General features: G+C 39.5%; 1 protein-coding gene across 6 annotated transcripts in view; it reads right to left on the bottom strand.

Annotated features, from left to right (window-relative positions):
- Positions 1-26,873, bottom strand: part of LOC136858352 (VPS35 endosomal protein-sorting factor-like) — a 326,083-nt gene that overhangs the window by 210,181 nt on the left and 89,029 nt on the right. For all 6 annotated transcript variants that reach the window (XM_067137830.2, XM_068225497.1, XM_067137825.2 and 3 more), the window contains one exon: positions 20,048-20,201. In XM_067137830.2, the coding sequence (XP_066993931.2) occupies positions 20,048-20,201 (154 nt within the window). The remainder of the gene's footprint in view (positions 1-20,047; positions 20,202-26,873) is intronic.

Here is a 26,873-nt window from a genome sequence, read left to right on the forward strand (position 1 = left end):
CGTTTTACCAGTCTTTAAACATGGTGACAAGCAAAACACTTAGAACAACAGGCCACTTTCAATCACCTCCATCTTATGCAAAATCCTGGAAAAAAGTAATCAACGCCCGAATTATCATACATCTGAAGAACAGTTCCCTCTTGTACAATGAGCAACATGGGTTTGTACCCGGACAGCTACAGCTGTACAGGATCGTGGCTTCATCAATGAAGTGGGTAGACTCCTTCCTCTCTGGCCGTACCCAACACACTGTATTCACAGGTGAGGTGTCGGACAGTGTAACTGTGACCTCAGTGTAATTCAGGGATCAGCCCTGGGCCCAATACTATTTTTAATCTTTACACTTGACCTCACTATGTGTTACATTGAAGATGGTTCAATATGCAGATGACTGTACATTGTGACTGGCACTTTTCTTCAATATAATAACCAAGTGTCATTTGCACCAACAATAGTTTTTTCAACAAAAAATTGACTGATATAGCGTAATACATCATTTGGTTATTCACCAATGACATAACTGTAAAAAAGTTTGCTTGATTTTAAGTCATGAACGTGTCACTGTTTCATTGACTGAAATTTTTGAATACAATGTCTGATTACTTGTCTACAACTTAGAACTGTTTAGATTTTTACAAGTGTATTTATAATTTATAGGACAAATTCCAAGAAGCTTCAATAATAGCATATGTGGACGTTTTTTTTCATCTAAATCAACAGGGACTATACCAAAGATGACATTGTAAAGAATGTTCACAAAAAATTTTAGATTTTGTATGTCATCTTAATGTTTGTGTGTGTTAATTATTTAGTTTTAAAGTCACTTTTTATATATGTAGCTGAAGATGGTTACACAGTGACTGAAATTGGTACTTCTTATGAGATAGGATAAGATATTGTGTACAGTGCTATATAGTGTTGATAGGGTGGATTCCTAATAAAAAGTCATTTTCTAATGAAATTGGCTGATGTATTTGAGCACCTTTAAATACAATCAAACTGAGCCACAATCAAACCTGCCAACGTGGGCTCAGAAAGCCAGGGCTCTAACCGCCTGAGCCACTACGCCTGGCTCACAAATTTAAGTCTGATGTCAACTGACTGTGCTAATAATTGCACAACATTGAACATAGATGGCAAGTGGCTCAGCAAGCTTGCTATGCACATGGTAAAAAAATTTCTAGATTTATACCCTTTGATAATCTAGAGATACATTCTCTACAGCCAGATAAACTCCACGTTCATTTCAACTTTTGTTCCCTTACCATGTAATTGTATTTACAGAAATATAATTTACTTTCAGTCACTGAATAGCTTGAAGACAGGAGTTTCACACCATAAGGTCAATCTGAAGAAGTGGAACATGCTCAACAGCAGTGATGAGTTCTTACTTACAGGCATCAGATCACTTGTTGGTCTTCCCTTTGGTGAAGAACACATTTTCAAGAGAATACCTTATAGCTGAAAACCCATAACTGTTGCTACGCATTACCAAAACATTATATAACCTGGACATGCAAATGATGACTGACTGATGAGTTTGAAAGAATAGAACAGAACAGAACAGAACAGAACAGAACAGAACAGAACAGAACAGAACAGAACAGAACAGAACAGAACAGAACTGAACTGAACTCTCCTTGTTTACTGCTATTACTGCTCATTCTTTTTTTTATATAGCCCGGATCTCATTGCTGTTCTAGATCTTCCTACTGTATCCCACAAAGGTTCTTCCTTCATTAATTCTCTCCCTAGATTTTTCTCCTGTCCAATTTTATCACTTCATATATCCTTCTCAGGAATTTAATTTTAGAAACCTGACTCTACATTTTCTTTTATTATTCCTCTCTGTGATGCACTTCAGAGGGTTTATAGTAGGTCTTGTTCAAGTTAATTGCTCCAAATTAGGCTACTTACACACTAGAAGATTCTCCTGCTTTTGTATACCTTTTATTTATTATCCTCCATGTCTCTCATCTCCCTTCAACACACACTTCCCAAATATTTGATATTTTCTATTTTCATTTCCTCTTACCTTTCCCATATTTTTAGAGTTGCAATTTTAGCTGTCTTACTGCACATATATGAAATCTTCCTTTTTAGAAGCCATATTATTGTTCACTTTATCCACTCTTCATTATACTTCTATTTGATTCGCAAGCATCTTTTAATATATTATTACTCAGTGGCACATCCATGTTATTCCTATGTAGTTCTTTAAGATTGGTTCTAATATTTCCTTCTTCCATATGGGATCATAATTTTCTAAACCAGTCGATTCAACTGCAGTATCACCACAAAGCCCTGCTGCCGTCATCATATCCACTGTGAACTCACCTATGCCTGGAGCTATAACTGCTGAGTTATTCATTTCTAATAAAGATAGTGCACCCCGAAAAAACCTAACTGCAGGCATTCAATCCATTTTTTACACGTGCATCTTGTGGATAAATAAATACTGACTTGGATAAGTCTTCAACACCCACAAATTAGGTATTCTTGTAGTTCCAATCATAAGTCACCATAACTTATAGATTTGTTTGAAGTATAATGCTCCCATACATTTCAGTTTCTGTGACTGCAGGCACCTTAATCCACATTATCTTAAGTGCTGATTTGGTAGAGGTGGACCAAATGCTTGGTTTCCATCCTCTCCATACCCTATATATCATAGTACTTGGTGTATTTGATAACTGTGGGTGAGGTAGCAACTCTACATGCAAGTAATGTGACTTTTTATCAGACAGTGCGCACTGCCAGGCATTTTTGAGCATATATGAAATTCAATGTGAAGACAAGTAAAAGCCTGAATTTAGGAAGGAGTGCACGTTTGATATACCAAAAAAAGTTCCAACAGGTATTAAAGATGTATGAAGTGCAAAATTCTTCAGGACACATTAACTAAATAATTATAAAGGTAAGATGTGTTTGAGTACAATATAAATTAAGTCTGATAACTCAGTAATTTTGCATTTCTGGACCTATGATGTTATAAGCTTTTATTATTCTCTCTACATGAGGAATCCATTGCTGAAGTTTTGCCCAAGGGTGTCGCCACACCCTATATATCATAACTGACAAATTCAGAAATGTTTCAATATAAAGAATATAGGAAGAGCGAATGATCTTGCTTTTGAACAGAAAATGATGATGATTGTTGTTTAAAGGAGCCTAACATCTAGGTCATCGGTAAAACACTTCATGGATATCTGTGAAGATGGTGTCTTGGTGGATATAGACTGTATGGCAGTGTGGATAATTTTGCTGACAATTTCTAAATAATGAAGTTTATTGATTTTCACACAGATATACTCTTATTTTTGCTTGTGGTTAGGAGACCCTTGACATCGATATGGGAGAATGGTGATAAAAAGAGCGCTGAGACCATAAAGCCGTAAATATGAACTAGGCCTAACTGGCTCCTGCCCGCAATTAGTGGAAGGAACAAAAATTCTGAAAGGGAACTGCTCAATATGTTGGTAGTAGTCGCAAGAGGAAATTCCTCATACACTGTAGGGGATCTGGTGCCAGATATCAGGTCTGTTGTATTATGTTAACAGATCTATCTGGATCAATACCTTGGGCATAATATAGTTAAATATTTATGATATCCGCGGATAACCATTCACAGATGCGGATGCAGATAATATTTTGTATATCCGTGCAAGGCTCTAGTCATCTAGTCAAGAACCCTCTATCCCATAGTGATCGCAAAGAAGAACTCAACACTATCCGCTACATTGCCAAGACTAATGGTTACAATAGAACATTTATAGAAAAAGTAATTATCAAGATCAAAGACAACATCCCAACAACGCTATCTAGAGAAAAAGCAACTAAAGCCTCAACCTCTGTTTTCACCTCCAATAACGTAGACATATACCAAATCTCAAACATTTTCAAAAAATACGTCCAGACCATTGCCTACAGAACTTATAACAGTATTGTAATTAATATTCATAATGCTCATTCCGTAAATCATAATTATAAAATTTACTAAACCAAGTGTTTACAAATTACGAAGCAACAGTTGCAAATCAACACATATTGACCAAACAGGTAGGAGTTTCTCAATTATATCTTGAAAATGTCAACGCTAACAAATACAGTAGATTTTCTGCTATGGGACAACACATGTTGGAGACTGGTCATAAGTTTACATGTGCCGAACCAGACAAGAAAATTATCAAGGTCGTAGATAAAGGGGCTCTTTCAAATATTAATGAAAATGTTTTCATATACTTAGAGCAGTTTTTCAACCCTAATTTCAACCTAAACAAATTCTCTGAAAGACCCAACATATTATTCAACAGCATTTCCCATATATTATGAATATGGAACAAATAAAAATCTTAATCCATATCAACACAGTAATTTCCATTTACCCTCCCTAAAAGCCCCCACTCCATTACACCCGCCAGTTCCACCTTAGAATAACGCCTCCCCTTTCTCCCTCTCCTCCTTATCCCTCTTCCCTCCGTTTGCTCTCTCTCTCTATGTTCAGTTGCGATTCACATTTGAGTATGGTTACAGAGATTGTTGGTGTTATATATGAGGTATCATAAGCAATAACATCATTTTAACCTATTCCTCTCCAAAACATCTGTTCACAGGTCTCATTGGAGTTTTCCTTTTCCTTTCTTTCAGATGCATTACTCCCTCAACAAGATCCATACTGACAACAATCGTAACTTTAAAGTAAAATATTTCTCATGATCCACCAAATGTTACCTAATTAGATAAACCATAATCATTACGATGTTTAACGTCTTATGAAGCATTACATGGACACATTTTAATACAGGTATATTGAATTCAATTCAAGTTCCTTATGGAATGACTAGGACTTTCTTCTCTGCACCATGTGAACTCAAGTCACAATTAACCACTTCTGTGACTTTCTTCCAGCCGTCTCATTTGCCCAACTAGATCAAACTGTAAAAACTTTTAAACTCTAAGTTATATTTTGTTAAGACTTAACCAAAATGACACCTGATGTGAAGAATTCAAATGAAAATCCACAGATTGTTTACAGTCATTTGACTGGGTCAGGAATGAAATGGAAGAAGCCCCCTCTAGCTGTGAGGATAGAGATGGTGCCAGCTGCCGAAGACTGTCTCACACCTCTGGGGCAATATATATATATATATATAAAAAAAACACGAGTTTTGTCTGTACATTGCCCACAATTTAAAAAGAATTGTATTTCTGTATCAGTCAAGTCTACAGTAAGAAGGAAATGCATGTTTTCTTTTCTGTAATTTCTGTCTGTCTATATGTATGTATGTGCATCACGAGAAAATAACAGAAATTAATGAAAATCAGTATATAGAGTCGGGAAATAAGAAACTACAGTATAAACTATAAACAATTTTATTCACCCTGGATGTAATGGTAGTTTAGGGGAAGGCGCCTAAAATGTAATTTTTAAACACATATGTTATAGGTCCTATCGAGAAGTACTACATAACTAAAGTTATAGAGAATACAATTTCCGATCATCTATGTTTTATTCAGTTTTATCGTACCGAATATAATAAGAATGGTATTTCAGAGTCGGAAGAAAACTAAATGTGAAGGCCTGCAATATCGAAAGCTCACAAAATTAATCAACAATAACATTACATTGACCACTGTTTGTTGTGATGTTCTTTGTCTCCTATGCTGCCACTCACCTCTGATAGATGGGATTACTGCTGCGTACCAAGCATAACAGCCTGACTGAATATTGGCGGGGGATTAGATAACTTTCTTCTTTAGCATGCCATTCCTCTGGTTCATACATTTTCTGATACTGCTGGTATGTAACACACTAGTTCATCATAGTATTCCAGCTATTTGATCCCTACTCTGACGTGGTGATTGGAATGATCAGTGTGCACACTTAACAGAATAATGGCAGAGGCTCAGGACCTGGTCTAGAATTACAATTTTGGCCTATTCCAAATTATAGCACCACAGTTCACTAAGTAACTCAAAATTCAACCCTGAAAAGAGCTGTTTCTTAAGAAAAGCTTCTTCCTCTTCACTTTTATTAAACTGTACACTAATTTCATTCCAAATTAGCAGCAAAGAGGGGGTTTCTCCTCTGGTTTGGAGGGAAAATTTGCCTCCAAGTCACATAGATTTTTATTCCTGCCACTGTAGTGAACTGAGATTTCTGACTCATCGGGTACTCCTATTAAGCAGATGAGTAAAAGGGCATAGTTTTTGCCCTGGGAATCTCCACTATTCCCCCCCACCCCTCCTCGAAATAAAAAAGCGTTCACGACTGTCTGCAGCCTGGTCATTCCAGCCCTGGAACTTTGGACTGTTAGATTGGCAGCGTAGTACTGTTCATTAAAAGTGAGAAAATGTGTGGTTTTTCATTTGATCGAGTATTTCATAATTATGAATAGCATTGCTTTTAATCGTGACATTCCTACTGGCATCATTGTAATGACCTATGTTGATTTAATTTAGGAAAACCACTAAGAGTCTTTCTGAGGACGTGAAAAGGCAGGCAAAGAGTGAGTGGCTGCCATTTTAATGAAAAATCCCCAACTTGATTGTGACTGATGGTAGGCAAGAGGGCCTACCATTACAATTAAAATTCCCTAACCCAGTTTTCACATAAGAAAAGACGTTTGGCGACTTCCCCCTCACGTTTCTGGGGTAACGTTAAGAGCTATGCAATTTAATACACACTCACAACATGTACAATACCTAACCTAGAATTCGATGATGATGATGATGCTTGTTGTTTAAAGGGGCCTAACATCGAGGTCATCAGGCCCTATGGTATGAAATGAGATGAAATGAAGTTTAAAAGTACAAAATTCATCCACTGACCAGAATTCAAAACGTGATGATGAAGAATGAACACAAATTTAAAACAATCAGTGGATCTGACCCGCAATGCCGCACAATCTCAGAAACAACGTGCTGCTTAAAAAGCACAATCCTGAATCGGTATTGCTTGTCTAAAGGGGTTCAATATCCATGTCAACTTTCCCTCATAATGGCACTTATCGCTAGTAAAGCAGAACCATAGTATTTCACAAGTTGCGGTACTAATCAAAGGTAGCGTAAACTTACGGTGTTCCAAACATTATGGTACTACTCACAAGTATTGTACATCGTACAAGTAACACAGACTGCTCGTATTTCTCACAAAATGTCGCCCAGAATATGATGTACGGAGGTCGAGTCATAAGTCATGGCAACTATTTTCTTTTCCTCGCGAACAGGAGACAACACGGAAAATCTAAGATATGCATTTGGAAACGTATGATATTTAATTGTGTATGATGCCACTAGATGGTGTATGAAACAACAGTGTGGGTCTAAGCATGCCCCCAAGTTCAGTGTGTGACTGAGAGCATCACAAAATGGAAGTCAACAAGCAGGAGCAACGATTGTATATTAAAATAGTAGTTCTCCACGGCAGAAATGCACGCCAATGCCATGCAGAGCTGCAGGAAGCATTAGGTGTGTGACTATGATCTAATCCCCAAAGTCGAGAAGCCATTACGTGGACAACGGTTTGCTAACAAGGAGGACATAGTAACAGCATTTCAGAGAGAGGTGTCACACGTTATCGATACACATGCAGCGAATGGTATTCAGTGCCTGCCCCACCACTGGCAACGCACAGTGGAAACCTTGGGTGATTATTTCGAAGGTCTGTAACCAGTGGAGACCTGTACTTTGTACGTAGTCTTGTGTATTTGCTGTCTATACCATAATAAAACAATGTTTACCAATGACCTGTGTTCTGTCACTTTCCTATGAGAATCTCCTGAAGTCAGAATTTGTCTTCAGGCACTATACATAAGTACATGCCCTATATTTCCAAGTGCATATCTTAGATTTTCCGTGTTGTCTCCTGTTCGCGAGGGAAAAAAATAATAGTTGCCATGACTTATGACTCGACCCTCATATGTATAATCACAAAAAAAAATCATGTCTTGATTACGTAGACATTCTTTTCAACCTACTGTAATTGTAATTGTTCATCAATATGGACCAAACATGAAGATTATTTCATATGTCTGCTGACTGTCATCCCTTAGAATGAGGGTGATGGTACTCGGAAGTTTTAGACTACGGCACAGATTGGCCAGGTTCATGCACTCCATAAGGATATGTACTACGGTCAGATGACTGCCGCAAGTACACACTGGGGGCGCTTCCCCCTTCTGTAAGTAGGAGTGTGGTGCTTTACGGTGGCCGATCTGAAGATGACATAGTAGCACTGCTTCTCTCAAAGAAATAGAAAGGGAAGTCTTCCATACCTTTGTAGTCCTTTGTTTTCTGCTTATTTGGAAGAGGGGTGGCCTGCTACTCCATCTCCCAATGGGACATAACCAAATGTCTCAGCTTGTACAGCAATGGAGGCAATGTGATCGCCTCCTTGGCGGCCCTATCCACTACACGCATGTGGCTTATGAGCCACAAAAACATGGTTATGGTGTTAGCATTCCCACATCTGACCAGCAGGTCCTGGATCTGCTGCACCAGAGGGTGCTGCAGGAAACCTGCATCAATAGAATGTAGCGAACTCAAGGAGTCAGTACACAGCAGAAAGTGCAAATGTTCATTGGACAACGCATACCGCAGAGCTTCAAGGCGAGCATAGAGGTCTGCTCTGTACACACTAAGGTTTCTGGTAGAGGAAGAAAGAACCTCCTATTTTCAACAAAGAACCCACAGCCAACTTCCGCTTCCGCCCTTGAACCATCCGAGTAAGTAACTACTGAGCCTGGATACTGGCTAACAATGGACAGGAACAATGGACAGGAAGAGCCTCCAATTAATTGAAGGGTCCGTGTTCATTTTTGGGTCACTGTGCAGATCGAGGATGATTTCAAGCTGTTGTATTATCCACGGAGGAACCTTACTTGAACGTCAAACAAGACATGGAACTGAAGGTGCATCGAACAATCTGTAAGTGCTATCCAACCAGCTGTGTTGCTCGTGGATAAGCAGCATACAGCCAACGGTTCTCGTTGAGGAATATGTAAATTCACAGCCCAGGTAAACAAAGTTTGTTGGCGCCTCAGGTGTAAAGGCGGCACACCAGATTCCGCGAGCAGGCTATCAATGGGGCTTGTACAGAATGCTCCCACTGCCAACCTAACTTTGCTGTGGTGAATGCTATTCAGTTTTATGAGAACACTTTCCCTTGCTGATCCATGTGCTTCACTGCCATAGTCTAATCTAGATAAAATATGTGCCCTATAAAATTGCAGGAGCACCGTGTGGTCTGCTCACCATGTAATAACACTATGAAGCTTCAAAATACTGTTTCTTAACACATTTGACTTTTAACTGATGCAAAATTTACTATTGAAAAGGAGCCCAAGAAATTGGCATGTGTCAAGTACAGGAAGAGCAGCCCCCCCCCCTAAATAAAGATCAGGGTGGGGATAAAGACTGCACTTCCAGCAGAAGTGAACAACAGAGGTCTCTGGAGTTGAAAACCAAAGCCATGTTTAAAGGTCCACTGTTATAAACTACACCCTAGATTTATGATGGGGAACATATTCAATAGAATGGACAAGACAAGGAAACTATAGCTATAAATGATGTTAGGCAGACCACAACATAACATTGAGGAAATTATTTATAACACATTGTATCTGCTTCATTGATTATGCCCGAGCATTCAACTGTGTCAAACATTCCGAACTCCTGCAAATTCTGAATACAATAGGAATAGTATTAAAAAGCTGTACGAATATCAAGAAGCTTCTGTAAGAATTGGAAACTCTGGGACTCATGCTACTATATGGCAAGGATGTGTATTATCTCCCCTGCTGTTTAATCTGTACTCTGAGCATATCTTCCAAGCTACTCTTCAAGAAGCGGAAGATACAGTAAAAGTTAACAGTACGCTGATCAACAATCTGAGGTGCGCAGTTGATACTGTCATCCTGGCTGACAGTACTGAAGATCTTTCGCGTCTGGTAGACAGAATCATAGCAGAAGGGGATAAACTTTTACTCAAAATTAACACGGACAAGACAAAGGAGATGGCCATTTCTAGAACTCATAACACACACGTTCTTATGGACATTTATGGGGGAAAGGTTGAACAAGTTACCACGGTAGCTGGATTACTGAGGACTTAGACCTGGATTTAGAGATCTGTGTACGAATAGAAATGGCTCGTGCTAGCTTTCTGAAAATGAGGAATCTACTGTGTGACAGAAGCCTCAGCTTGGAGACAAGTCAAAACTTCATCAGATGCTATGTATATTCAGTGCTTCTGTACGGCGCTGAGACATGGACTCTGAAATGTAACACCATTAAGAGAATAAATGCCTTCGAGATGTGGGTGTTCTGAAGGATGTTACGGATCTCGTAGACTGACCACATCTCCAATACTCAGACGCATGAGGAGGGAACGAATGTTGATTGAGGTAAAAAGAAAGAACAGCAATTACAGTGAAACCTCGTTAGTACGTTCCTCATTAACATGTTTTCCTGCTTGCACGTCGTAAATTTGAAGTCCCGACGCCCATCGTATTAAATCTGTATAAAAAATACCTCACTTAACACGTCACGATTTTTCGCCTTTACCGCTTAGTATGATCATATATTCACCAGACCTGAAAATGTTCTTTGTTATCCCTTGTGTACGGAATGTGATTTCCAACAGAGATAACAGCCCTCACCACCGGTCGGTCAGAAAAAGTTGCGCGATAAGAGGAAATGACCTTGAATTCTTGAACACAGAGTATATTACACCTTTGAGGGGCAAGCTGTTATCTTAGGTAAAGTTGAGTTTTGCGTCACTGATTGGCAGCAAAGACTTTACACTAGAACAAGACAGGACAGTGCTAAGTTAAAGCATTGTGGCTAGGAGTGCTGAATTCAGTTTTCATATTTCTTTTTTCTCTTTTTAAAAGCTATCCTGTTGATATACATGGCTTATGGCTGGAAGTCATCCAAAATTATGCATCACGGAAGTTACCGCCACAAAATGTGTAAAGGAAGTGTAACTCTAGCAACCGCACAGCCGTTGGTGGATATATCTATGATCATTTGATTTTCTCAAAGGGAAAGGTCTTTGTTGTCAGTGAGATTGTTGAATAACCCAGTGCGCTTGATTGTGCTTGTAGCCTATTTTGCATTCCAATCAGAAGTTAGAAATTTATTAATTCAAAATCATTCTTCCCAACTTTGGAAACTTTCCTTCGCGCACTTGTTTTCTTTTTCCATTCCTATTCTGCTTATACAAATTTTCAATTTAGTCTCGGTTGCCCACAATAGTGTTCAAAGTAGAGGGTGCTAGTTTTAACGTTCGTGCCAACTATACGCGCTTAAGATATGGACTCCTATCTACTTCCTGAAGGAGTTTAATTTTTTCTTCATTAGTGAGTGGTTTCAAGACCGTTTTTTATCCATAGCTAGGCTATCACAAGACAGATACTGTATGTACTGCGCTACTGAACTTCTCACGCTTATCCTATTACTCCATAAGTAGACTGTCATGCGACAAAAGTCACTTCACTTCTCTTTACCACTCAACACAATAAATTGAAGGTAATGCCAATAACTGTTCTTGTGTTAAGATGATTTAAATCAGTGTGGTATGACTGAAGTTAAAATAAGTCTATAGTGCAGCAACAGCAGATCTTCAAAAAGTAATTTGTGGGTGCCGTTAAGTAATAAGGCTTCCATATACTGTAGGCCTATCCCATTAAAAAGTTATGTAAAGATGCAGGCAATGGTAAAGCGATGTACCATTCATACAAAAATTCAAACTGCTAGTTGGACAGTTGGCTTTTTTTTAATTATTCACCAGCGAGTCTGTCCGAACCAATGCTGAGTACTGCCGAAGTTTCGTGATCAAGATGGCGGCCGAAGGCGCTTAATCGCATATGGCGAGTATAACCTTGCAAGAAATTCATGCTCGAACAAAGTGACCAGAAAACAGTGTTTAATTACCCACTGGTCAGAAACCTCAATTCATTATACAACTGTTTTAGGAAGAAAGTGATCTGCTATAATATGTAGGTACTGTAGCTACTTCTATGAGCCCAAGGGCAAAAGAATGTCATATCTGTTCTTCCATGTTTTTCACATCTTTTAATAGTCTCTAGTTACTTTAACAGGTTCCAGCAGAGAATTACTGATATTTGTTCTCTCAACTTTTTTACACTTTTTAGTGCTCTTCTTTATCTCTCGAAACACTATACACACAATGTAAAATGTACTAATGTATAAAATGATACCATCTCCCCGTTGGATAGTTTTTAATGGAATATTCTATAGTACGTTTTCCCGCTTAACACAATTTTTTTGTTGTCGCCTGAAGAAACTTACTAACAAGGTTTCACTGTATGTGCTGACACACGCATTTAATACAAATTACATATAACTGGGTTTGCATAGCTTCACTTACTCCTGGTTCACTTTGTTTTTTTGTTTAACTTTAAGAATGAGTTTCATTCCTGTACACTTGACATCACAGTGGAAATGCTAGCCTTACACATTACCTAATTGCTTGGGGGAAAATCCTACACTAACTGTGCATAAGAACCTGAGTGGGGAGGCTAGTTCAAATATATACAACTCCCGTGGGAGTAAAACATGAATGAACTCAAACGTGGATTGAAACCACACACAACAAAGCATATCACAATAAAATTACACAAACAAAATCAAAGAACATTCACTCGTCAAATTTTCCACACGAAATTAGTATGCAACATTCATGTTGGATCACTCAAAACAACACTCCGTAGAATAAAATAAAATAAAAACACTCCCTGGAACAAAAACACGTTACACAAGAAACATCAGACATCTGAATCAAAATCAACCCCTATTCATCGTGGATACTAGGAAACAAACACACGACACAAATAAATCACATTGTGGACCTCAAATCAATCATTAATTCAATGTTGGATTCCTGAAAATAAATTACATAATGCCAAGTATATCATACATAATTCCACAATGAAATCTGGATGACTCAAATAATAAACTTGCACCACTAAAATGTTGGCAGAACACCACTTAAGAAATGTGAACAATAATACACAATCGGCTGCTTCACTAAAACTCTTCTTGGTAGACACCTCGCCAGACATCAATGAAATAACAAATGGAGATATCTGCTCTGAACGCAGCTAAATAATCTGGATTCAGTCTCATAAAACACACTGCACACTGAAGAATCTACCCAAGGAGAGTCATATAAATAAATCCCAAAATGATGACCTTTACTGAAGAATACTCTCCCCCATGATTTCACAATGAAATAGATCCAAGTATGAATTATATTTAAGTTGACATGGGACACCGAATATCGTCCCATGCTCTCTTTAAAATTTTAATTAAATTTGATGACTGAAAAAGATCCACAAGTTACTCAAATTGGTACATTAATCATGAAAGTTACTGAACTGTTTTGTATGACATTCCTAAATAATGTTTCCAAAGATGTCTGAACTCCGAATACAGTCTGATTAATCCTCTAACATGAAATGACAATTCTTCTGGTTAAACAATTATTCTTTCTAGAAATCTGACATGTCACGTTGACAACACAAATAATCTTTACACCTGGAAAGTAAGGTGATGAAATTATTAAAGGTGTGGATTAAAACTCCACGAACACCCATGCATTCCTTTCACTGACATTCACATACAAGATATAAATGACTGCATGTTCACCCTTTAAATCTCTTTATCTTACTTCTTGGACCACGCTTATTCTAGCCTCACACCACGCCTCTGAAACAGTAACCAATGCTTATGCTACTATCCTGCTGGGTTTCTCCTCGTCTTGAAATAAAGGTCTGCCGAGGTCACCTAAGAATGGGCGAATGGTCACTGCACCTTTCTCTTCCAAAGACAAAAAGCCTTGTTCCATCCTCCCAGACAACTGTCAGTACTCTCCTAATAGCTTGCTGTAACTGTTGCAGAGTTTTGTGAACTATAACAGAGAGCAAAATCACCCAGATATAGCGACGGTACTACTGCTGAACCAGCAGCAATGACAATACCGTTTATGGCAATCGCAAACATAGTGACATTGAGAACCAATCCCTGTGGGACTCCCTTTTCCTCAAAAACCAGCAAATATCCTTGGAATTTATACTGATGCAGGACACCACATGGTGTCAGAGGCCTTTTCTAAATCTAAGAAGCGGCAGCCCTGAAAATGGTTTTCCGTGGTTTCCCATTTTCACACCAGGCAAATGCTGGGGCTGTACCTTAATTAAGGCCACGGCCGCTTCCTTCCCACTCCTAGGCCTTTCCTATCCCATCGTCGCCATAAGGCCTATCTGTGTCGGTGCGACGTAAAGGCCCTAGCAAAAAAAAAAAAAAAAAAAAAAAATCTAAGAAGCATTCGGGGTAGAAATCTTCAGGTGTAACAAGTGGTCAGTAGTGGAGCGAGCGGCTCTAAAACAACACTAATATTCGGACAAATGTCCTCTTTTCTCTAAACACCACACAAGTTGTTGATTCACCATGCTCTCAAACAATTTACACAGAAAGTTAGTAAGACCAATAAGCCTGTAACTTTCTGCATACTTAGGATCTTTGTCAGGCTTGAGGAGAGTAATTACTATTCCTTCTTGCCAATGTGATGGACACTCATCCTCTATCCAGATGAAGTTGAACATCCCATGGAGATACAATAGTCTATCCTCGCTGAGGTTTTTCAACATCGCATTATGGATACTATCCGGTCCAGGAGCCATGTCCTTGCAAAGCGTCAAGGCGCTGCAGAGTTCCCACACCGTAAAGGGCACATTATAATCCTCTGAAGCGAAGTCAAAACTAAGATGATGTTCCGCTTCCCATTTCAGAGCCAGGAAACCAGGATGGTAAAATCCGGAACCAAACACATCTGCAAAATGACTTGCTAGATGGTTAGCAACCATGGTGGATCAGTTAAGATACTGCCTATAAAGGAAATTCCTCGTACTGAGGATGATCTTTGTATACCCGAAATGCGTTGAAGTTTAGTCCACACCTGGGATGACCGTGTATGTGACGTCATGGACGACACATCTTTCCCATGAAGCTTTCTTACTTTGTCGAATAAGAACAAAGTTTTTAAAATGTTACCAAGTTGGCCACAGTAGGTTGCCTATGATAGTGGTTACGAGTGCGAGTCATTCTTTTATAGCTACTGCAATTCCTTCGTTCCACCAAGAAATTAGTTTTCAATGAAAGTCCCAGAAAGAGATGGAATGGACTCCTCAGCAGTAGCACGAATAACCTGTATGATATATCATCATCTAAGCTCCAGCTATTTGCTTTTTTTAAGACAGCTAGTGATGTGAACTTCGGCCAATCAGCACATTTAAGAATCCACCGAGGAGGAGCCTCGATGGATTTCTGTTTCAACAAAGTAAGAATAATGGGGAGAAGGTCACAAACACAGAGGTGATCGTGCACATCCTACCGAACCAGAGGAATGAGTGCTCGGCTGCAAAGATTAATGATATAGATGTTGATTCCCTATGGAACCTGAAATATCCGTCCCGATTTAGTAAATTTATAATACCAATATAAATGGTCCGTTATTGGACATTATAAATTTTTCAGCTAACTTGTTTCTGGTTGCCAGCGTTTCGCCCCAGTGTGCTAACTTGGGCTCATCAGTTGGTAAATAGCACATCCACCAAGACGCATGGCTAGTGCATACCATGGAGGCCACTGCGTAGGCTACTTGGAGCCACCGGCAATATCAATGCAGAATGAGAGACTTTGTCTCATTACCAAAAATTTGTAAATTTTCCAGTTAGCTCATTCATTTTGGTAATGAGACAAAGTCTCTCATAGTGCACTGGCACTGCAGGTGGCTCCAAGTAGCCTACGCAGTGGCCTCCACAGTATGCACCAGCCATGTGTCTTGGTGGTGGGTGGGCTATTTACCAACTGATGAGCTCAAGTTAGCACAATGGGGAGAAACGCTGGCAACCAGGAATGAGTTAGCTGGAAAATTTATAATGTCCAATAACGGACCATTTATATTGGTATTAATATATGCAAAGACTAACGTAAATGCAGGAGAAGGTACCGTGAACTGTGCTGAAATGTGTTGGTTCCCATGTATTCAAAATGCATAAAACCAGCTCTCCTATGAATTGTTCCAACTCCCTTCCTCTTGGGGAAGGCCTTTCAGAGTCCTATAATGGGTGATGGGTGTTGAAAATCACCCAATAAGAGCAAAGGAGGTGGGAGATGATCTATAAGACAAATTGCATCATACATATTAAGAGGCTAGTCTTGTGGGAAATGAACATTACAAACTCTAGTTATGACAGGCAACGAAACGTACTGCTACTGCCTCTAGCTGGGTTCTTAGTGGAACTGTTTTACTGTAGGTGTCAGAATGAATAAAAGTACCAATGCAACTGGAAGTCTGGTTAGCATAATTCTGTTCTGTTGAGTATAGTCTAAAATTTGTTAAGACCATATGATGACCTGGTCTGAGATTAGTTTCTTGAATACAGATTATACTAGGATGACCAGATGTCCCGTATTTTATGGAATCATTCCTTATTTCCCTTAAGTGTCCTGCTGTCCTGACAAAATACATACAGGACGCAAATTGTCCCGTTTTTTATTAATGTTCCGGTATATTTTGAGATAGCGTGTTTTTAAGTAATGTGTAGCATAACCAAGTAGAGAACAACTGTGGTCATACCCAGAGAGTAAAGAAAATACACCTTTTGATGAAAACAAACTGAACAAGACATGAATTTTGAACTTTTTTGGTTGGTAGTATGTAATGCTTTCACATGATGTGTAGCTTGTCATTTCTGGTCTGTTTGTGCATTGCCTATTGCTTGCAGCATGTATAAGTGTGGTTTGAATCACCAGTTACTTGATGGTTTTAAAAATGTCAAAATGAAAAAGTGTTTTTACTGACAAAGCTTAAGCTGAGTTTCCATTTCTGCAATTAGAAAAGCAAAGCAAGAAAATATTTTGCACACTGTGTAAAACAATCTACCATGGTGGCTGATCTGATTTAGTGTAACACATTAATGTGAAAAAACACATAAAACAATTAAACAAAAACAATTAACTGTCATTATGTTTACATGTAATAACAATAAAATATTTACTTGATTAGCAATGCAAGGGAAAAAATTATGTTGTTAAAACAATTATGTCATTAAATTGTTAAATGTATTCTGATGTTCCTTTTAGTATGGACTTTAACAAAAAGGTATGATGATGATCTAGTTGAAGCATAAACCAAGCATTTCTTTTTTTACAATTTGCTTCACGTTGCACCGACACAGACAGGTCTTATGGCGACGAAGGGACAGGAAAGGCCTAGGAGTAGGGAGGAAGCGTCTGTGGCCTTAATTACGGTACAGCCCCATCATCTGCCTGGTGTGAAAATGGGAAACCATCTTCAGGGCTGCCGACAGTGGGGTTCGAACCCACTATCTCCTGGATGCAAGCTCACAGCTGTGCACTGTGAGTATGTCCAACTAGCCTGGTAAATCAAGTATTTAAGATATATTTTAACCTACTTATTTCAACAGAATATTAATTTAAATCTGCTATAAATCTATATATATAAAATTGGATGTTGGTATGTTTGAAGCTAATAGACTCAAGAACTACTACACCAATTTTGCTGAAATTTTCACAGTTTGTTATTATTACATCTGAGAGGGATTATGAAGTGGTTTGAACGAAATCTGATTGGTAATTCGGCACTAAGGGGTGACAAATAAATTAGGGGAAGATAAGCAAACCACAAGACAAATCCGATCAGCGGGTTGCTTACCAAACAGTATATGATGATTATGATGTGTTCCTTAAAACTTATTTCTGCTTTTATCAAATAGTGTGGGGGCAGGACACCCCTCCCAGCCCAAGGGGAGAGGATGAAATGTAAAAGTAATCGAAAACGACCGATATTAGTGTCGTATCCATAGTTTTCGGGATCACTGAGATGAACTATGACACTCAAAATGCTGTTTAAGCCAAGTTCATCCTGAATAGCACCCCTAGGGGTGGGGTTGAAAGGGGGGTGAAATATTAATGTAGAATCCATAGTTTTCGAGGTCGCTGAGATGAATAACGTGAGCGCAAAAATGGCTCCCAAATTTATGAAACTCCATTCTAAGAGTCATCACCTAGGTAGGGCCTATGTCCCTAGAGGCTATGACGAGTGCACATCTTGCACTCCTTGAAGAACGTTTTGTTGTGTACGGGTCGATGTGTGTGAGCAATTGAATATAGTATTAGCACCGTAAGTAGAATCAAGTGTTTGATAAGTTAAACTGCAGTTTATAATTGTAGCATTCTTATTAGACAATATTTTGCTTGCTTTTTCTGTCTGCAAGTAGTTGCTGACTGGAAGGTAATTTGGAATTAAAACGATACTATGGAATGAGTACGTGGGAAAGTGGGTGTGAGATTTGTTGATACTAGGGCTGATTCCTAGGCCTTTCCTATCCCATCGTCGCCATAAGACCTACTTCTGTCGATGCGACATAAAAGCAAAATAGCAAAAAAACTTGGTATTTGGAAAGTCCTTTAAAAATACAGGAAGACGCACTTTTTGTTTTCGAAAAAGGCACTTAACACGGGGTGAAAAGAAGTGATAAAAAAATAATTTTTAATGAGGATGCTTATATCTCAAAAACTGATGATATTATAGGTGCGAAAATTAGCATTTGGAATCTCCTTTACAAGTAAAGGAACATGTATTTCTTTTTGTTTACGGAAAATGGGAAGAACTGATAAAGGGGTTAAGTTCTTTTTATGGGGATTCTTATAGCCTATCTCAAAAACTGAAAATGTTACGACGTGTAGATTAGATAATTGAAATCTACTTTAAAAATAAACATTTTCTTTCGATTTGAGAGAAGACTGTTTCTCATATGTACCGTTCTATGTTGCATGGTCATCTTAGCCCCAAACCACACAAACATGGTTTACAAAGCGTTTCCGGGGTAAATGAAACTTAATTTGTCGGTGAATGTTTATACTTTAGGGATTTTCAGATAATGTCTTATTACAGTACCGAGGAACGATTACTTTTATTATTTTACAAAATTCACGTGAGCGAAGCTGCAGGTCCTGCTAGTAAACTATATATGTATATAGTAATAACTAATGTTTACACAAAATGTTGACTCATATCAACTTTTAATTTGTGTCCCGCATTTTGATTTTGAAAATCTGGTTACCCTAGATTATACTCACCGCAAACAAACTGATTAACTGGTGCAGCTCAGCAAGATGCTTGTCATAACTATTACAATTCCACTGCAACAGTGACACAGTGTGGACTTTACTAAAATTTTAGGTTGTAAGCAGCAAGATGCTCATTAACCTACATTAACATCTCCATCTGAAAATGGAGATAAATGTTCAATGTCTGGACAAGGTGATGTACGCTTTGAGCTTTTTCAACACTTTTTGGGGGCAAGGTTTTCTCCTTCGAGGGGATCGCACAGTCTTTTTCTGGCAGGTGTATCTGCTGGCACTGACACATACCCTCCGGATGGTGGACAAGTGTCCCTATTCACAGGAGGGATGGCGGAGGACATGGTACGGGCTCCCTTCTTCCCCATCTTCTCTTCATGCTTAGACAGGCTGGGAGAAGGAATTTCAGTCCTGGTCAACGATGCTGTCTCCGTCAGCTTGGGCATGGCTTTTGCCAACCTCTGGGTGGGCTCAGCTGTGCTATCAATGTGAATGGTTCGGACACATGGTATCTCGTTGTTCGAATCAATCTGTGTGTGGTACATGAGGAAAAGAAGCCTATGGCAAGGGAAGTGCACACCTCTCAATAAGTGCACTAACTGCCATAATCTTAATTCACTTTGAGACAGAAACTGTCCTGTCACCATAGATACCTTCTATGTGTCTACTAAACAAAGTAGACTTCCACTTGAAGTCATTCCCATCGGTTCAGGTAGCAACCAGGAAAGTAGGGAAGCTGGATTCCATATTTTCATGCAGTGCCTGTTCCCAGGAGGTTGCCTCCCAAGGGGTGATGGAGCACCCTGCTTTTGAACAATTTTACAATGAATGATATTCATGATTACATACTTACCTTTTTCTCCACCAGACAAAAAACTGGTTACAATTGACAATTTTTCTGAAGTTGTGAATTTAGCCAGAATGGCAGACTTCCTTGCAGACCACGGTTCTATAGTATCTTCAGCAAGGGTATCAAGATTCTTCTTGTCGCCAGGTACACTCTCCCACTACAGCAAAATGAAAAATTTAATGAAAATACACACAAATTATGACACAGTGAATTACAAGAATTACATTTTCGTCAAACATCAGGAACATGAAAATAATATTACTTACTGAAGTCTCTTAGAGTGTCTGCTCAACTCTCATTTTACGTTCTTCATCCATTTTTAAAATGTTATTGATGATTGTGGGTAAAGGGACATTCAGGCATCTGTACGTGTGTGTAAGTTTGCTATACACTACGTTACTGTGCATATGAATAGGTATCTGCACGGTTATTCAAACCACTGCCTATTACAAAAGCAAGCTGTTTTTAACACACTGAATAGAGCCACAGCAATATCCAATGAAAGAAGAGTTCCATCACTCCTCTCTACATATAAACATTACTCAATGTGTTTAAAGGAAACCTAAACAGTAATGTACGGTAAGGAAAAGCCTCTTTGGAAATGAACATAGGGGAGGAACCAATTCATCTCAACACAACGATACTGCCCAACATAAAAAAAACCACAATGACAAGACTGAGAAGATACTGGGTAAATAGGATTAAAATGATATGCAAGGTGATATTTGTTGTAGCTACAAAGACACACACACAAAATGCTGTCAATTGAGTACAGTTTTATTTACAATCACACACACACACACACACACACACACACACACACACACACACACACACACACACACACACACACACACACACACACACACACACACACACACACACACACACACACACACACACACACACACACACACACACACACACACACACACACACACACACACACACACACACACACACACACACACACACACACACACACACACACACACACACACACACACACACACAAAATAACTGCCCTTTTGAATAAAACACTGCGAAGAAGAAGAAGAAGAAGAAGAAGAAGACGACTGCAACATTTGCATGTCAACAAACTACCAACCCAACAAAGTTCACATATTTGACGTCAAAACACTCGGCTAACAACTTCACTACAAGTCTCATTAAACAACTCTAACAACTCCAATTCCCAAGGCTGCCTCTTTATATACATTGCCTGGCTAGGCTTCTAGAAGAATGTGACACAACATGTTTTCTCGTAATTTTGAGAGTAACCAATAACCTATTTACAATGAATTAAATTTTCTGCAACTCTCCAGTTCCAAAGATACGTTGTTCTGGACTATTACTGTGTGTTGCACAACATTGCATTGGATTTATACATCATATATACAGGTAATAATAAATTATATACTATTTGTTCCGGCCTAGCTATGGCTAGACCACCTAGTTGCTCGCTACCACTTCCTAGAACAGATAGCAGCACCCTTCAGCACCCAGTCGGAAGTGGTGTGGATGGAAGGGGATGAGAGACTGTTATGCTTGGGTGCCTCGAGCGAGAGGACACGAGAACATGTGACTGACTGTTATCGGGGCCATCTGCCCATCAATACTCAGTATTATGTATTTATAATGTGTTATATAAGTGTCTTAAATGTAATAAATGTTATTATTTAATCAAGTGAGTGAGTTACGTACAAAACATGGTCCAATTACCGGGCCGGATTATCTACACCACGAGGACCTCGTGAAAGCAGCGTGGCGTGTAGTATGGATGACTAGTTTCAACAGTCACGTGGAAATACTTGGAAGTTCACTTTAATGACATCATCTGGCAGTCCCAGGTTCAATGTTCCAGCACCAGAGGTAAACTAAACTGAAGGCAGGTCAGTACTATTCATTTAAGGCTCTCCTTTTCTCCTTGTTATTGTCTTACCCCCTCCATCATGGAATCCTCAACAAGGCAAAGGCTTCTTAAGCAGAGGTCGCGATTTAAAGCGCAACTTACTTGCTCGGAAACTTTCGTTGAGAATTTCATCGCTCAACAACATTCGAATTCGCATGAAATTAAACTGCGATATGAAGACATGAGTGCATTAATGTCGAAGTATGATGACGTGCAGTCAGAATTAGGAGACGCTGAAAACGAGCAAGCTCATGATCAGGTGCGTGCCGAATTCGAAGCCAAATACTACAAGGTAAAGGGCGAAATGAGTAAAATAATAGCGAGCCTTGAAGAGTCATCACGCGACATGGTAGATTCAGGAAGAACTCAGGTCAGCAGTGTCGCGAGTTTAAAGTTACTGGCTATTAACATTCCACATTTCGATGGAAAATACGAAAACTGGCTCTCATTCGCAGACAGTTTTCAAGTTATGATTCATAACAACAATAATCTGCCAAGTGTCCAGAAATTTCACTACTTAGCATCTGTTCTCAAGGGCCCAGCCAGCCAATTAATTCAAAATTTACCCATCACAGAGGCAATTTATGAGGTAGCGTGGAAAATGTTGAAGGACAGATTTGAGAACAAGAAACTAATAGCAGCTACTCATGTTAAGGCACTCTTAACTTTAAAATCAGTCTCCAGTGAAATAGCCACAGAACTGTTAAGGTACTCTAACACTTTTAATAGTCATTTGAATGCACTCAAGGCCCTAGAACTTAACATTCCACTGCATGAAGTTATTTTGACTCAACTGTATGCTCAAGGACTTGATGCTTGTACTAGACGAGACTGGGAATTATCACATGCAGACACTCGGGTTCCATCACTTGATGACTTGCTGTCATTTGTTGAGCACAAACGGCAAGCTCTGGAGAACTTCCCTAGCTCACAGCACACTGCACCATCGCACAGACAACAAGCTGACAGAAATAAGCCTAAACCTCAAGGGGATACTCAACCACGTTACACTTACACCACTACCAGTTTCATAAAGTGTCCTTGCTGTCATGGTAATCACCCGATATTTAAATGTGAAGGGTTTGCAGCTCTGAGTGTGGAAGATAGACAAAGAAGGGTTAAAGAAATGGACTTATGTTTTAACTGTTTGCGTACACAGCATTCTGCCAAACAGTGCAAATCACGTGGCTGTAAATTATGTAGTAGGAAGCATCACACCTCATTACATAATCCATCAGGTAGAGAGGGAGGTACAGCCCATCAAACTGCATCCAACTCCCCTCACACATTCTGCAATACAAGAGATCCTGTAGGGGTTCTGCTGTCCACTTCCATGGTCAAGGTACTAGATTCTAGGGGGCAAATGCAGGTCTGCCGGGCACTTCTTGACAGTGGCAGCCAGGTTAATCTTTGCACTGAAGGTCTAGCACAGCGATTAGGCCTTAAGAAAATGAAGAATCCCATACCAATCAGCAGCATAAATGATTCCATTTCTCAATCAAGGTACAGTGTTCAGTTAGAATTGCAATCCACTGTAAGTAACTTCACTGTGAGTATGACTTGCTCTGTCTTTCCACGTATCACAGGTAACATGCCCAGTAGTTACATTCAGCATGAGCATTGGAACTTGCCCACTGATTTGAAGCTCGCTGACCCCAAGTTCTTCCAGCCAGGTGACAATGAATTGTTAATAGGCGCAGAACATTTCTTTTCATTACTGAAACCTGGGCGCAAAACTCGATCAGCAGATTATCCTATCCTTCAAGACACTGAACTAGGATGGATTATTGCTGGACACTACCATCGTACGGAAGAGAAAAATTTTACTCTAACTACATGTTTCTTGAAGTCAGAGGACAGGTTAGACACCCAACTACAACGGTTCTGGGAAATAGAAGAGCTTACGTCACGAGTCATGACAAGAGAAGAGAGAGCTACCGAAAAACACTTTACAGAGAATACTACTAGGGATGCTACAGGTAGATTCATAGTTCGCTTACCCCTCAAGCAGAAACCTGAGGTTCTGGAAAACTCCTTCAATCATGCCATGTCAAGACTAACTCAATTAGAACGGCGTTTCAGCAAGCAGCCCTCACTTAAGCACGAGTACTCTAACTTTTTTTACGAGTATGAGGCGATGGGGCATATGGTTAAGGTGGATACATCTACTCAGTCAGGGAATAAAGGTGGAAGCTATTATCTACCCCATCATCCAGTTTTTAAGCTTAGTAGCTCGACTACCAAAACTAGGGTTGTATTTGATGCATCTTCTAAAACTTCTAATAATATTTCATTGAATGATATATTAATGGTTAGAATGATAATACAACAGAATCTTTACTCTATCATTCTAAGATTCAGAATGCATACCTTTGCCTTCACCGCAGATATTGCTAAAATGTATCGGCAAGTCATGGTTCATGCAGATGATAGGAAACTTCAGCGGATTATCTGGAGGGAATCACCTAGGGACCCACCCTCTCACTATGAACTGACAACTGTAACATATCGTACAGCATCAGCACCCTTCCTAGCTACCAGATGCCTGCAGCAACTTCCTGAAGATGAAGAATCGAGGTTCCCCAGAGCAGTTGTTTGCAGAGATTTTTATGTTGACGATTTATTAAGCGGCTGTGATGATATCCAGGATGCTCTTCAGTTGCAGTCTGAAATTATTAATTTACTACAGAGTGGAGGATTTCACCTCAGGAAATGGTGTTCAAACCACCCAGCATTACTAGAAACAGTTTCAGAAGAGGACAGGGAAACCCAGCTGCCTTTAAGTCTTGATGAAGAGCTGCAGATGGCCTTGCACTCTTGTATCAAAATTGCACAACAAGTGTGTTACGCTCAAGAGATAGCCAGTCTCAACTCTAAGTGTTGCATTTCAAGGAAGAGTAAAATTGCTGATTTACATCCTTTCTTAGATGATAAGGGAATGCTAAGGGTAGGAGGAAGACTAGTAAATTCAAAACTACCTTATGACACTAAGCACCAGCTTATCCTTCCTCCCCAGCATGCTCTCACAAACCTTGTTGAGATGGCAGAACACATTAGGCTTTTACATGCAGGTGCTCAATTAGTAATTGCATCATTAAGAGAAAGATTCTGGATTCCCACGGCTAGGGCAGTTGTTCGAAGAGTCATCCACAAGTGCCTGACCTGTTTTAGATTCAAGGCGTCAACAGCTGAACAGCTGATGGGACAGCTCCCTGTTACCAGAGTGCAACAGAGTCGCCCATTTCTTAATGTAGGAACTGATTATGCTGGTCCTTTCTTCGTCAAGAGGGGAAATGTGAGAAGCAAACAGACAACGAAGAGCTACATTGCATTGTTCATCTGTCTGGCTACCAAGGCTCTTCACCTGGAGGTGGTGAGTGACCTCTCTACTGATGCCTTTATGGCAGCCCTGAGGAGATTCATAGCTCGACGTGGGAAATCCTCCATCATCTATAGTGATAATGGGACTAACTTCATTGGTGCCAATAGAAGAATGCAGGATCTCCAAAAACTATTCCTTTCAACCAGCTTTTGTGAAGAGATAAGGAATTCATTAGCGATGGAAGGCATCACGTGGCACTTTATACCTCCCAGCTCTCCACACTTTGGCGGACTGTGGGAAGCAGCTGTCAAGTCCATGAAGTACCACTTGAGAAGAGTTGCGGGTAATGCACTATTGACATTTGAGGAGCTATATACCCTTACTGCACAGATAGAAGCCTGTCTTAATTCTCGCCCCCTATCTGCCTTATCTAATGACCCCAGTGACCTAAATTATTTATCACCTGCTCATTTCCTAATTGGTGCCCCCCTTACAACCATCCCTGAGCCTGACATTACTGACCTGCCTATCAACAGATTGTCTCGATGGCAGCGTATCCAGTCAATGCAGCAGCAGTTGTGGAAGAGGTGGTCTGCCGATTACCTGAACTCACTGCAGCAGAGGAAAAAATGGACCTGTCCCAAGGAGAACCTAGCTACCGGTACAGTTGTTCTTCTGAAGGAGGACAATCTTCCTCCTCTCTGTTGGAAGTTCGCTGTGGTGGAGACTGTTCACCCTGGGAAGGATGGACTTGCACGAGTGGCTACCATCAGAACAACCAGTGGTCTTTTTAAACGACCTGTTAACAAGTTAATTCCATTACCTATTGAGAACTAAACAGGATCGTTGTGGCTAAAACATAAAGCGTTTCATGTGAATATTTTTTCTTGTTCATTTCAGAGTGTAATTATGGTGTTGTGTGTGTGATTTGAACTGAAAACTTATAGTGTGCTTAATTCATACTGCATAATAATGGATGAGGACACAGTCAACCTACTTAGTACCTTCTGTTAACAGTGTGTAAATATTTTGTTGCTTATGTTTCTGTTTTGCCTATGTTTATATGTATATTTTGTTGAATGATTAACTCATTTTGGTTACTGTACATGAACTCTATATGTCAGTGCCTGTGTGATATTTGAACTGAACTCTCATGAGGGGATATCAGGCAATTTAATTCAGTTGAATCATGGTGATTCAACGGTGGGGAGCATGTTCCGGCCTAGCTATGGCTAGACCACCTAGTTGCTCGCTACCACTTCCTAGGACAGATAGTAGCACCCTTCAGCACCCAGCCGGAAGTGATGTGGATGGAAGGGGATGAGAGACTGTTATGCTTGGGTGCCTCGAGCGAGAGGACACGAGAACATGTGACTGACTGTTATCGGGGCCATCTGCCCATCAATATTCAGTATTATGTATTTATAATGTGTTATATAAGTGTCTTAAATGTAATAAATGTTATTATTTAATCAAGTGAGTGAGTTACGTTCAAAACACTATTAATTACGTGTTCTTACATTAAATAAATTCATTAATATACATACAGCAGATATTTTACGACATAACCTCACAAATAATATGATCACGATTTA

This window comes from Anabrus simplex, chromosome 1, assembly GCF_040414725.1.
Source record: "Anabrus simplex isolate iqAnaSimp1 chromosome 1, ASM4041472v1, whole genome shotgun sequence".
NCBI classification, from domain to species: Eukaryota; Metazoa; Arthropoda; class Insecta; order Orthoptera; family Tettigoniidae; genus Anabrus; species Anabrus simplex.